Here is a 14565-nt window from a genome sequence, read left to right as displayed (position 1 = left end):
TAATATTGAATACCAAACTGAATGAAAACGTTATGGGCAAAGCTACGAGCTGATGAAAGATACATTTGAAATTGCCCATTTGAAAGCAAAGTACGAAATAAGAGCAAGTGGGGAAGTTTGCGAAAGAGCATGACAAAAAGGTGGGAAGAAATAAAACCACCACAAAGTGAACTTTATGCTTGTATACAGTGCAGCAAGGCCAAAGACTGTCAGAGGATATGTGACACATTGTGGCAAAGCCAAGGGGCTAACCGGAGAATCCAGGAGAGTGTGAACCTCCACATAAAGCCAAGAGGCTGACAAGAAGAAGCCAGGAGAGTGTGAACCTTCACATACAGCCAAGAGGCCGACCAGGAGAAGCAGAAGAGTGTGAACCTTCACATACAGCCAAGAGGCCGACAAGGAGAAGCAAGGAGAGTGTAAACCTTCACATACAGCCAAGAGGCCGACCAGGAGAAGCAGAAGAGTGTGAACCTTCACATACAGCCAAGAGGCCGACAAGGAGAAGCAAGGAGAGTGTAAACCTTCACATACAGCCAAGAGGCTGACAAGAAGAAGCCAGGAGAGTGTGAACCTTCACATACAGCCAAGAGGCCGACCAGGAGAAGCAGAAGAGTGTGAACCTTCACATACAGCCAAGAGGCCGACAAGGAGAAGCCAGGAGAGTGTAAACCTTCACATACAGCCAAGAGTCCGACAAGGAGAAGCCAGGAGAGTGTGAACCTTCACATACAGCCAAGAGGCCGACAAGGAGAAACCAGGAGAGTGTGAACCTTCACATACAGCCAAGAGGCCGACAAGGAGAAGCAAGGAGAGTGTGAACCTTCACATACAGCCAAGAGGCCGACAAGGAGAAGCAGAAGAGTGTGAACCTTCACATACAGCCAAGAGGCCGACAAGGAGAAGCAGAAGAGTGTGAACCTTCACATACAGCCAAGAGGCCGACAAGGAGAAGCCAGGAGATTGTGAACCTTCACATACATCCAAGAGGCTGCCAAGGATAAGCAGAAGAGTGTGAACCTTCACATATAGCCAAGAGGCCGACAAGGAGAAGCAAGGAGAGTGTAAACCTTCACATACAGCCAAGAGGCTGACAAGAAGAAGCCAGGAGAGTGTGAACCTTCACATACAGCCAAGAGGCCGACCAGGAGAAGCAGAAGAGTGTGAACCTTCACATACAGCCAAGAGGCCGACAAGGAGAAGCCAGGAGAGTGTGAACCTTCACATACAGCCAAGAGTCCGACAAGGAGAAGCCAGGAGAGTGTGAACCTTCACATAGAGCCAAGAGGCCGACAAGGAGAAGCAAGGAGAGTGTGAACCTTCACATACAGCCAAGAGGCCGACAAGGAGAAGCAGAAGAGTGTGAACCTTCACATACAGCCAAGAGGCCGACAAGGAGAAGCAGAAGAGTGTGAACCTTCACATACAGCCAAGAGGCCGACAAGGAGAAGCAGAAGAGTGTGAACCTTCACATACAGCCAAGAGGCCGACAAGGAGAAGCCAGGAGAGTGTGAACCTTCACATAAAGCCAATAGGCCGACAAGGAGAAGGTAAGTGAGTGTGAATCTTTACACAGGGGCAAATACAAAAGAACCTGTGTGGGCTGGTTGCACGACCTGTAATGGGTGAACCGCGTGGTCTGACAACTGCGCCTAGACCAGGGCACCCTTAATTGTGAAAGCCAAATACATTGTTGAAGTAAACTCAGACGGAGTCATCTAATTGAACTGTTAATCCAACCAAGGAGTGTCAAGTTGCTGTGATGTTGTTATGAACATCGAAAGACGGAGGCCAAGAAAGTTGAAGTCTTGGGGAAGGTAACCCTGAGACCGATGAATTGTAATGCTGTCTTGAGGACGGGAACCTCCAGACCCTTTTCTTTGGCACTGTGTTGCCTTTGTAATGGCTTGAACTTGGGGGAAGGGAACCCCGAGGATCTGTGGAACTGTATTGTCTTGAACGTGGGGAAGGAAACCCCAAGGATTTATGAAACTATTGTGAACTTTGGAAAGGTACTCCCGAGACATTTGTGGAACTTGCTTGAACTTTGGGGAAAGGGAGCTGAAAATGAAGCTAGGAGCTGGAAGAAAATCAGAACTTTGTTTTGATCACCATTTTGTTTATTGTTAACATCCCCATACATTGTTTAGCTTTAGTTGTGAGGGTAAGGATAGGTTTTGGACAAGACAGACTTTTAAGTTGAACTTTCTGGCTCAGACTTTTCTTAGTTTTGTTCAAGTAGAGAAATACCACCTTAGCATAGGGCAAGTTAGGCCTTCAACCATCTTGGCATTTGAGTTAATAAACCATTTTATTTTTAACTTGGAATCTGTTGTCTGTGTCTTGGTTCATGATGCCTTCACACAAGCGTCTCGTCGGCTTTCCGGTTCCCGCAATGCCTCGGACTTCACTTGGAAACTTTGTCCACTCACGGCAGTCATGCGGCAAACCTCCTGCTTCAGAGCTTTTTGTGACACCACCTCCAGGAGCTTCCTTGTTCCACGCTGCAGCTTGCTTCCATTGGATTTCCCTACTTGCGTCGGAAGTAGTGAGATTCCATCTTACCCGCCGCTTGTTGCTTTGAATGTCCCGCCACTTATCGAATTCTCCCAACAACAAGAGTGTGTCTCTTGCTTCTCAGCCTCAGCAATCTTCATCGCTCTAGTCCTCTTCCTCGTCACAGTATTGTCTGACATTTTCAAAGAAAGATACGAAAAAGCTTTGCTATTAGTCACGATTGGATGTTCTTTTCTAACATTACAATATGCTATGGAGGATTGCAGAGTTACAGTGGTGTTGTCGGACTCTAGGGGCAAAGGGGGATACCATGTTGCACCTAGCAAGTCCACTTCACTCCCATGAGGGCCGCCTCCATTCATGTGGTCCTCCCTCAGGTAGCCGCCCCCAGGGTCGGGAAGCTTCTGCCTTTCCCTGGCCACATGAAGAGAGACTTTCCCTGGGGAGGCAGTGATGACAGTGCTAGATTCATCACAGTTCACACATATTTGGCTAAGTGCCCTCCTATGTTGCTGTAATGCACCTCCTTGGCTGCTGCCTCTGGCCGCTCTATAGCTTCCCCTTTTTGGACCCGTCCCTCGCTTGGACTGTTTGTGCAGCCCCCTTCAGTACACTGCCTCTGCACTGTGCCACTTGTCCCAACATCCTTTCTCCATCTCTACTTGCACTCCTCAGCTTTGTTGCCCATGAGAGCGCCAACCCACCTTAGTAACACCTCCCCCCCCCATTAGCACCCTGGGGTCCTCTGCTCCACTCCCACTCTCCTGGGGTACTTTTAGCTCTAACGCCCTCGAAAGGTGGCTTACCAGCCGACAACCCTGCTGGGACATCATTAAGGCCTGAGCTAACCTGGTCCCTGAGCTGTTACCAGACGGTAAAACCCATCTACTTAAAGAAATGAAATACAGTGCAGACACGTCTTATTTTTGCGTTAAGAATCCCATTATTATAGATTATACCTGTGTCTCCTCCTGTAAACAGGGCAGCAAACAGTCACTGCTAATAATTCCATGAGGACCAATAGAAGGAAAGTTGAGCCTGTCGGCAACCCGCAGGATACAGAAACAAGAGCAGACCACATCATGGCCTCCTCAGGTAAGAACTGGTTAGCCTCAGACTTTATTCTGGAGCAGGGAGGCTTTGAGCTAAACATGTGCACTCTTTTCATATGATTCATGTGTAACTCTTGTGCATTCTCTTCACAGACTGCTACCCCTTCATCCCCATGGATATTTCACTTTCAGTTCTAGAGAAGGAAGACGAACACTGTAGAAACTGGCCAATCGCAGAAGGATCTGAAAGGAGTACTCGCTCGAATGAAGGTGAGGGCGATGGTCTAATAAATGAAAGTAGTGGCATGAATCCCCGTTGTCTGCAGTGAACTCAGAACGTGCATGCCATCTTTTGCCCCAGTATTAAACAGGATTCTCCATCCCACCAAGGGGTTTGGTTATGCCAATATTAGTCTAAATGCGGCGTGGCTGCAAGACCCAGACTGCCTAACCATGCGTAGTAACTAGCCAGTATGGTGTGCGAGGTAAGTAATGGATGAAGATGTTTGTTGGGGAACAGCCAGACATTCAAACAACGTAGTAAATGGAAAACGGTGGACCACACAAGGTAACTTCGTGCCTGCATTTAACATTATTTTTGCTCGCAGTTCTCTGGAACCCACCATCCTTTTGGTTCTGTACGAAAGTAATATTCAGAGAAAAAAGTTTGATGCTGTTATTTCAGTTTTATCAAACACAATCCATGTGTTGAGACCTTTTATTGGACTAATCAAAAAGATATGCAGAGATGGAATAGTGCATTAACCTTTAAAGCCCCATAGGTTTCTTCATCAGATGGTGGCCACACGACAAAATGAGCAACAAAAGAAACCGTGATGGATGTAGCCTTTACATAGAAAAAAGGAAGAAAGAACCCTTCAGTTTAAACTCTGTTGGCTGCAAGGAAGGAGTATTCAAGAAATTCAGTCCACAGATACCCCCTTACTTACATGGCAAAGTACTTGGACTAAGAACAGATCTATACCTGCACCCATTGAAAAACAGTTCTTCTGCAGGACCTCGCTATTCACCCAGTATTTTGCTTGTAATGTGTCCAAACACTTCAACACACCAAATCTCAAATTGGAGCCCAGTAAACATTACAAAACATCAAAGGTATTGTTGAGCAATTCTGACATGCAATATGTAAAAACATATTATGTTATGTTGTGTACTTGCATGGCCCCAGGTGCTCTGGTAGGTCTGGAAGATAGTGGCTGGGTTTGGTTCGTTGGGAGGAGTAGGAAAAAGCAAGATTGCTATGCGTTGTATTGGTGGTGCAGATCAGAATTAGCAATGCTGGACAGCTTTCTAGATGTGATGTGTTAGGACCATCGAAGACTTTGTGTCCAGAGAGAATGCCCTGTGCTTTGAGTCTGCGCGTGCGTTGGCCAGTGCCTGGAAGTGTGAACTGGTGTTACATGTGTATAGTGTGTTTGGAGTCTGAGAAGAAGGTCTTTAAGCAGCCATGTGTATGCTGCTAGTTTTAGTTTGCGTATGGTGAGTAAAGTCGAGAAACTGTTGGTTAGTCAGAGATTGGGCCTGCACGTTTCCTTATTGTGTGCAAGTGCATGGCATCACTGTTGGTTGTGTTGTCGTAAGAGGGGTTTAGTTTCTTCATGGTTGTATCGGGCTGATGCCCTGCGTGGACTTTCTGATGTTAAAGAAGATGGGGGAGGGGGCCTGGCCAAGCAGCAACGGAGATGGCGCAGAGTAGAGGAGCTCTGGGGCCGAGAAATATAATATATCAACATGAACGTCCAGTATATATACTTTGAGTTCATATCAGCTTCGCCTAATGCAGAAGACTGCCGGCTGCGTGGACGGATGTTTGTTTTCATCTAAGCATTGTTATATAGGAACAGAATCAGCACTCCTATCTATCTGGGACGACCTAAAAACTAACACAGACTCAAACACAACCTCAGCCCTTATTCTGCTCGACCTCTCCGCAGCCTTCGACACAGCCATGACACCCTAACCAAAAGACTAGAAGACATAGGTGTAACAGACATGGCACTACTCTGGATTAAATCATTCCTAGCAGACAGAACAGAAACCGTATAGATTAAACCCTTCAAATCCACCCCACGAGTTAACGACTGTGGAGTGCTACAAGGATCCTCACTATCACCACTGTACTTCAACATCTAACAAACTCCAGTTATCAGAATCTTCAAAAAAATACATTACATGCTACAACTACGCAGATGACACTCAAATCATCTACAAAATCGAAGATTCCCAAGCCGATCACTCAACTCTAATCGAGTGTTTAAAAGAAGTCTTCAACTGGATGAATGCCAACAATCTGAAAATAAACCCAGGAAAGACAGAAATCATGATCATATCCAAAAATTTAGAGAACCAAACCGCCATCCCGTGGCCAACGGAAATGGGAACCGCACCAACACCAGCTAAGGTAGTAAAAAATCTGGGAGTCCTGATGGACAACACCCTAACCTTAGAACCACAAATAAATGCAATCATCATGAAATGCTTCTTCCTCCTCCACACGGCAAGAAGAATCCAACCTTTGCTCCCTTTCACCGACAAAACAGTCACAATCGTTGCCCTCATCATGTCAAGAATCGACTATGCAAACAGCCTCTACCTCAGAATACCTCCTGAAGAAACTACAATGGATCCAAAATACAGCAGCCAGACTACTCCTCAAACTATCCAGAAGAGACCACATCACTCCTGCCATGAAAACACTACACTGGCTCCCAGTAAAACATTGCATCACCTTCAAAACAATGTGCATAACGCACAGGGCAATCTCTGGACAAGGAGCAGAATTCCTTCAAAAGAAAATAACAATCTACAAGCCAACGAGACTCCTCAGGACAAGCAACGAAATCCGCCTGGAACAAAAACCATACCTTAAGAAAAAACTTGGAGGCGCCTCCTTCTCCCACTTAGCTGCAAAAACCTGGAACAACATCCCAAAAGAAATAAGAAACACCAAAGATCACCTACAATTCAGAAAATTACTAAAAACCTGGCTCTTCAACACCAGAGATTCAAACTGAAAAACCGAAATAAAGGAAAAAGGATGACTAAACTTAAGAGAACACTGACAACACCCGGAACCGACCAGAGAAAATCTTAGATAGGTAATGCCAAGTCAAATAGAACACAAGCGACACCCATAAGGACAGAATCTGCATCCCCAGCCGACCCCAGCCAACAACCACACCCACCCCATAATTGATACCAGGTACCACACTGATATAAGAGTTGTTTGAATGTTAGCATTCACCACACTCTAACTAAGTTGTGGACATTAGCATATACACTGGCCGTATGAGTAGCAAAGGAAGACAGGTAAGGTTATGAAGGAAATTGATGGAAGTGGAGGCCAGGTTTGAAAGAGACTGTGAGCACCAGACAAGCCCAGATCAGGACAGAGGCGCAGAAATGCCCCCACACCCCATCTGGGAAGATTATAGAAGCCATCGCCTCACTTCGAGACAGAAACGCCAACTAACTGTCACTACCCTCGCCCAAAACCGCTTCTGGCAAGCCCATTGGCCAGGTGGAGTCAGGACTTGGGCCTCTAAAGCCTGGCATCCTCTTCAAAAGTCTTCATGGGGCCAGTCCTAGCTCCTATGGCGCCAGGCTCATACACCATGAAAAGCAATGTGCTTGGCAACTACTTTATTGTATTGTCAGCCAACATGGAGGCATCCACATACCTTGGTTCCTAAGAACCAAGCTATGCGGGCTAGTGTTTTGGATGTGGTAGCCTAGGAACTACTTTACCTGGACTATTTTGTTGGGGCTATTTAAACCACACCCGAGCAATACAGCATGCTTCACGTTACTTTGCAGCTTGCAACGTGATGCTCACCGTGTCCAGCTATTCCCTCGAACCTCGTAGAAGCAGAACCTGCAAGGAGACAAAAGGAACATCATTAGCAGCAGCATCTTATCTGCAGTCTTCATCTTTAAACACTCGGAGCCACTGAGAACAGCTTCCTCGGATCTGCACGCCTCCCGGACAGAACGACCTGAAAGAGGAAGATAGAGGCAACATTAAAGAAAGCAGTAGAGACATTTACAAATTACGAACTGCTCAAAAGGCTTACCTGGCTGGTCGCCTCTCGGCTGGCACCACTCGGGACATTCCACTCACGCTGAAGAACACCGCGACCTACAAGGAAGGAAAACACAGGTTAGCAAAGGCAAGACTTTGCAGCGCTGTGCATAGCGCTTACTTACCGCGTCATAGCGCTCTTAATGCGCCTTCATTTACCAGCGGGGCTCAACCAAGCCAGTTCGCCGCGCTGAAGCTCCACATACCTAAGGGAGAAAAAAGACATTTGAAACAAACAAAGGCATGCAGGATGGCAACAAAACTAGAGAACAGCAATAAGACCTACCTGAACAATATCGAACGGGCCGGCGTCAGTGAAGTAACTGGACCGCACTCGCACATGAAAGACAACGCCCCCTGCAAAGAAGGCGTACGGAGAGCACGTCTAATTCTACCACAAGGCAGAACCTGCCCCGCAGACCACATCAGGGCAAAGCTGCGAAGCATACCAGCGAGTAACCTGGCTGGGTGGCGTCCCTGTGGATACCAGGTGAGCGTAACAGAACGCAAAGCCTACCATAACAAATCCACCCGGGCGCCATGGAGACATCAGAAATAGACCAATTGGCCCAATTACTAGGAGAGCTTCGTGCTGAGGTTCATTCTGCCCGACAAGAGACTAATGACCTCAGGAGAGACCTAATAGTGACCAAAGAACTCACTGAAGAGATTATCAGGCAATACTTGCAATCACAGGCAGGACAGACGCCTCTACCTGGAAGCAATCCAACGATGCAAAACCCCGCCATACCACCCACTCCGGTACAGATCACGTTACCTGGAACAGTGCCCCTGGTACCACCAGAAAGGTTCTCAGGCGACCCACGGAAGTATGCGGGATTCATCGATCAGTGCCGCCTTCATTTTCTTTGTAGGCCTGGAGCATTTCCAAATGACCAAGCTCGGGTAGCTTTTGTTTTATCATACTTGAGTGGTAGTGCAGCAGATTGGTCGGTGCCGTTGGTAACCCATGGTGATCCTCTATTACATGACTTTGGGGGGTGCTAGAGAGAAATGGAAAAAGTTTTTGCTCGCCATACCCAGGAACAAGCAGTAGACAATGAACTCTTGTCCCTCTGACAGGGGAATCGGGACTTGGTAACGTACATTCCTACCTTCAACAGACTGGTTGCCGACGCTAGGTGGCCAGAAAACAAAAGAACCACATTATTCCATCGAGGCTTACGAGGCGAATTAAAGGACGTCTTAGCCCAGGTGGTTGATCCACCCAGAGACTGTGCAGAATTCATAAATCTGGTTGCAGCTAGACCACCAGTTGCAGGACCGAAAGGCAGACCGGTCTAAGACGGACCCTCGTACCGTGTATGTTCGACCAAGGGAAAACACACCCTGTGTACCTGAAAATGCTGTAGAACCCATGCAGATGGGAGGGATACGGCCTCCATTAACAAAACAAGAGCGGGACAAATGAAGACAACAACAGCTTTCTTTGTATTGTGGGAAACCAGGACATTTCCTGAAGGACTGCCCAGTAAAACCCCCAAGAAGAACAGTCGGGGCCACAGAGAAGGATGAAGCTAAGGAATCGGAAAACTACCAAGCTCGACAAACGTAGAGGTCAGTTTGTCGAGGGAGAAGAAAGAGTTGCTGACCTCGCACTTTGCATTACCAGTGATCTTAACCACCAACAGTCGTCAAGAATGCATGCCGTTGAAGCATACATCGATAGCAGAGCAGTTGGAAATTATATTGATCAAGAACTGGCAGCAGAGATGGGGCTTCCTTTGTGTTCTAAGCCAACTATGGACAAGGTAACCACCGTAGATGGGACAGAAATCGCTTCCGGACCAGTAACCCAGTGCACAGCCAGGTTAACCTTGCTGTGCCAGGACGGACATCTGGAGTCTATTTTATTCGATCTCATCAAGGCACCTCAGTTCAGGCTAATACTAGGGATGTCATGGTTGGTTGCTCACAACCCTTTGATAGACTGGCGGGCACGCAAATTAACCTTCCCCGGTGACTGCTCCCCTGCCTGCTATTACCAAGAGGAGAAACCCGACGTCTGTATCCCCATGACTCCCAGAGCGACAGTATCGACCCTGGGAGCAACTAATACCTTGCCAAGTGAATACCATGATTTCCAGGATGTTTTCCGAAAGGATCAAGCCAATACATTGCCGCCGCACAGGCACTACGACTGTCAGATCGACCTTATTCCTGGTGCACAAATCCCTTACGGCAGGATCTACGCTCTCACAGAAACAGAAAACCTTCATTTGAAATCCTATTTAGACCAGCACCTTGCAAACAGATTTATCTGTCCTTCGAAGTCCCCCTCAGCCAGTCCTTTGTTCTTCATACCGAAAAAGGAAGGAGGCTTGAGAACCTGTATTGACTACCGCGAATTGAACCAGATCACCGTGATCTGGTTCAATTCGCGGTACCCCTTGCCACTTATCCCAGAGATGCTAGACCAAGTTAAAGATGGCCAGATTTATACCAAATTGGACCTTCGAGGAGCGTACCACCTGGTCCGAGTCAGAAAAGAAGATGAATGGAAAACCCCCTTCCGTACTAAGTACGGCTTGTTTGAATATCAAGTCATGCCCTTCGGGTTATGCAACGCTCCTGTGGCATTCCAATTTTTCATGAATTACATCTTAAGGGAGTTAATTGATGTGTGCGCCTTAGTGTACATAGACGACATCTTAGTATACTCTGCATCGGAACAAGATCATGTCGGGCACGTTCGTTCAGTCCTCACCAAGCTCCGTCAACATCGCTTGTTTGCAAAGCTTGAAAAATGCTTTTTTCACGTAACCGAAGTAGAATTTCTTGGTTTTATCCTTACTCCAGGAGGCATCAGAATGGACGTGCACAAGGTAGATGCCATTCTGAAATGGCCTTCACCGAGGTCTCTGAAAGGGGTACAAAGTATGCTGGGCTTTGCGTACTTCTACCGCCGGTTCATCCCAGACTTCTCTCAGATTGTGCACCCAATCACAATACTATTACGAAAAAACAATAAAAAGTTTGCTTAGACCGAAGAAGCAGTAGAAGCCTTTCAGGAACTTAAACAAAGGTTTACCTCCGCTCCAATCCTGCGACATCCTCGTCCAGACCTCCCTTATGTCGTTGAAACTGATGCATCCGGTCTCGCAGTGGGGGCTGTCCTTTCACAGAGAGACCCGGAAACCGGCCAGCTACATCCTGTGGCCTTCTGGTCGAAAAAGTTCTCAACTCCAGAGATTAATTATGCCATCACGGACAAGGAACTCCTGGCTATCAAATCCGCCTTTAAAGCCTAGAGGCACTACCTTCTGGGGGCCAGACACACCATTACAGTCATCACAGACCACCGAAACCTGCAATATCTCAAAACAGCCAAGGCCCAGTCCTCGCGCCGATTACGGTGGGCCCTTTTCTTCGCCGAATATGATTATGTAATCACATTTCGACCAGGAGTCAGAAACTGAAAGGCGGATGCCTTATCTCGCATGGGCATAGATGAAATAGTATATACAACTCCAGACCCAGTACCTATTATACCTAAAGACAAACTCTTGGGTATCACGACAGCCTTAACACAAGCAGAACTACGAAAAGAAATCCAACGGACAATGAATCCTGATGCCTACCTTGCATGGCAAACTCAAGGAGAACAATATACCATCAGAGACCATCTACCCTTTTTTAGGGATCGCCTAGATGTACCCAAGAAGGAATTACAACAGCATATTATTTAAAACTATCACGATTCACTGATCGAAGGGCATCCTGGGATCGCCAAAACCGTAGCTAAGGTGAAAGAGAACGTTTGGTGGCCTACCTGGCATAAGGACATCATTCAGTATATTCAGTCCTGCGGTGTCTGCGCACAAAATAAATCACAGAAACAAAAACTATCTGGTCTCCTACAACCATTGAACATTCCTCCATTTCCATGGCACACTCTTTCCCTTGACTTCACCACTGATCTACCTCCAAGCCAAGGGTTCAACACCATCCTTGTAGTTGTGGACTTATTCTCGAAGATGGCCCATTTTATTCCTCTCAAAGGCCTCCCAGACGCAGCCACTTTAGCCAAAGTGTTCCTGGAGGGTGTGGTTAAGCTACATGGCTTCCCTTCGGTTCTGGTCTCTGATCGAGGCAGCCAGTTTGTTTCAAACTTCCGGAAAAAATGTGCAATGGCGCAGATCGACGTTCGGCTATCTACCAGTCACTATCCCCAAACAGACGGCCAAACCGAGAGAACCAATCAGACACTCGAGCAATATTTGCGGTGCATGCTGCACCACGAACAAAGGAATTGGGAAGACCTACTATGGATAGCCGAATATGCATATAACAATTCTTTGCATTCAAGCACGGGACAAAAGCCCTTCTATACCCTTTATGGCAGACATCCACGTACCTCTGAACTAGACCTTCTAGCCAGCTTGGAAATGCCAGCGGTAAAGACTCTACACACAACCATTACTCAGGCTTTCAAATGGGCAAAGGAACACCTTATTCATGCCAAAGAAAAGCAAGAGATTCGCCGACCAACACTGGAAAAAGGCCCCTGATTATCAAGTAGGAGACAAAGTTTGGTTAGCCGCTAAATTCGTACCCATCAAGGGAACCCAGACCTTTCATCCCAAATTCTTAGGACCCTATACCATTAAGGCAATTATCAACCCAGCAGCCGTGAACCTGGATTTACCACCTAACCTACACATCCACCCGGTATTCCATGTGTCCCTCCTGAAACCAATGCAACCCGGCACACGGATTGGGACACCACCTAAACCCATACTTGTTGACGGAGAACCAGAATTCAAAGTCAAAGATATCTTGGACTCTAAATACTCTAGGACCAGGCTATATTATCTCGTCGATTGGAAAGGATTTGGACCACAAGATAGATCCTGGGCACCCAGTGAGAATATCCAAGCACCACGTCTAATCTGGAAATTCCATCGGAACTTCCCAACCAAACCTGGGCCAGACAGAAGGAACACCATGGGAGGGGCCTTGGGGGGGGGGGTGCTGTCACGACCCTCGCCCAAAACCTTCTGGCAAGCCCATTGGCCAGGTGGAGTCAGGACTTAGGCCTCTAGAGCTTGGCATCCTCTTCAAAAGCCTTCCTGGGGCCAGTCGTGGCGCCTATGGCGCCAGGCTCATACACCATGAAAAACAATGTGCTTGGGAATTACTTTATTGTATTGTCAGCCAACATGGAGGCATCCACATAGCTTGGTTCCTAAGAACTAAGCTATGCGGTCTAGTGTTTTGGGGTGGTAGCCTAGGGACAACTTTACCTGGACTATTTTGTTGGGGCTATTTAAACCACACCCGAGCAAGACAACATGCTTTGGGGTACTTTGTAGCTTGCAACGTGACGCTCACCATGTCCAGCTATTCCCTCGAACCTCAGAGAAGCAGAACCTGCAAGGAGACAAAAGGAACATCATTAGCAGCATCTTATTTGCAGTCTTCATCTTTAAACACTCGCAGCTACTGAGAACAGCTTCCTCGAATCTGCGCGCCTCCCGGACAGAACGACCTGAAAGAGGAAGATAGAGGCAACATTAAAGAAAGCAGTAGAGACATTTACAAATTACGAACTGCTCAAAAGGCTTACCTGGCTGGTCGCCTCTCGGCTGCCACTACTCCAGACATTCCACTCGCGCTGAAGAACACTGCGACCTACAAGGAAGGAAAACACAGGTTAGCAAAGGCAAGACTTTGCTGCGCTGCGCATAGCGCTTACTTATCGCGTCATAGCGCTCTTAATGCGCCTTCATTTACCAGCGGGGCTCAACCAAGCCAGTTTGCCGCGCTGAAGCTCTGCATACCTAAGGGAGAAAAAAAGAGACATTTGAAACAAAGAAAGGCATGCAGGATAGCAACAAAACTAAAGAACAGCAATAAGACCTACCTGAACAATATCAAACGGGCCGGCGTCAGTGAAGTAACTGGACCGCACTCGATCATGAAAGACAGGGCACCCCTGCAAAGAAGGCAGGACGGAGAGCACGCCTAATTCTACCACAAGGCAGAACCTTCCCCACAGACCACATCCGGGCAAAGCTGAGAAGCATACCAGCAAGTAACCCGGCTGGATGGCATCCCTGTGGATACCAGGTGAGCGTAACATTAACCAATCCACTAACAATTTCCTCCTCTGCATAAACCTCTCAAACTCTAAACCAAACACAACCACAAGCCTACAGCACAACAAACCGCACAAACTTCACTACACTGCCACAGCGAAACAAAATACACATAGACTCACACAACAGTACACAACGACTACCGGCTGCAAACACCCCAGGCCCAGCCAACGGACCCACCGGGCTGGGGCTGCCAACAGCAAATCACTCCTCTCTTGCACTTTTCCAGCTTCCTCTCACTAACTCACCCTCCCTTTGCCCGTCTTTCAGAGCCGCCCGAGCGCCAGGGGACCACTCCGGTGGTGATAGTGTGCGGTACAAATATCTTTTAACATTAACATACTACATTTCTGAGTTTGTATTAAAAAGGCTATACGCGTCTACATTGTAGAAAATACCTTCATTACTGTATGGTGAAACTCCATGCTCTGTGGAGTTTGTTCTACGAAGCATGCAGTAATATTCTGCTTCTTCTCTCTGCTCGACACCACGGAAGACTGAGGACAAAATAACTACGTAATCTTTACAACTGAATCGGGGGGCGAGGCCTAAGCATCAGCATTGTGTGATAAACGCCGCCGAACATCTAGTCAGCTGACACGGCCCTTGATTCGTTGTGCAACCGCTTGCTGTTGGAAGACTGATTAGCTCAGAACAAAGGTCGTAAGTGCTCAAATGATGCACTATTGTGAAACATCTCTCTTTTCTCCACACGCAAGCTCTGATATAAGCATATATCCTTTTGAAATTATATTGTTATGGTCAAACGTTT

The 14565-nt window shown here is 47.2% G+C and overlaps 1 protein-coding gene across 6 annotated transcripts in view; it reads left to right on the top strand.

The window, feature by feature from the left end:
• LOC138580076 (zinc finger protein 211-like) overlaps nt 1-14565 on the top strand; it is a 219404-nt gene that overhangs the window by 104813 nt on the left and 100026 nt on the right. For all 6 annotated transcript variants that reach the window (XM_069650334.1, XM_069650336.1, XM_069650333.1 and 3 more), the window contains exons 5-6: nt 3499-3612; nt 3723-3839. In XM_069650334.1, the coding sequence (XP_069506435.1) occupies nt 3499-3612; nt 3723-3839 (231 nt within the window). The remainder of the gene's footprint in view (nt 1-3498; nt 3613-3722; nt 3840-14565) is intronic.

Source organism: Ambystoma mexicanum, chromosome 3p (genome assembly GCF_040938575.1).
Source record: "Ambystoma mexicanum isolate Mex_15411 chromosome 3p, UKY_AmexF1_1, whole genome shotgun sequence".
NCBI classification, from domain to species: Eukaryota; Metazoa; Chordata; class Amphibia; order Caudata; family Ambystomatidae; genus Ambystoma; species Ambystoma mexicanum.
Note: the sequence above shows the minus strand (reverse complement) of the source record. Positions and strands in the feature narration are given on the sequence as shown.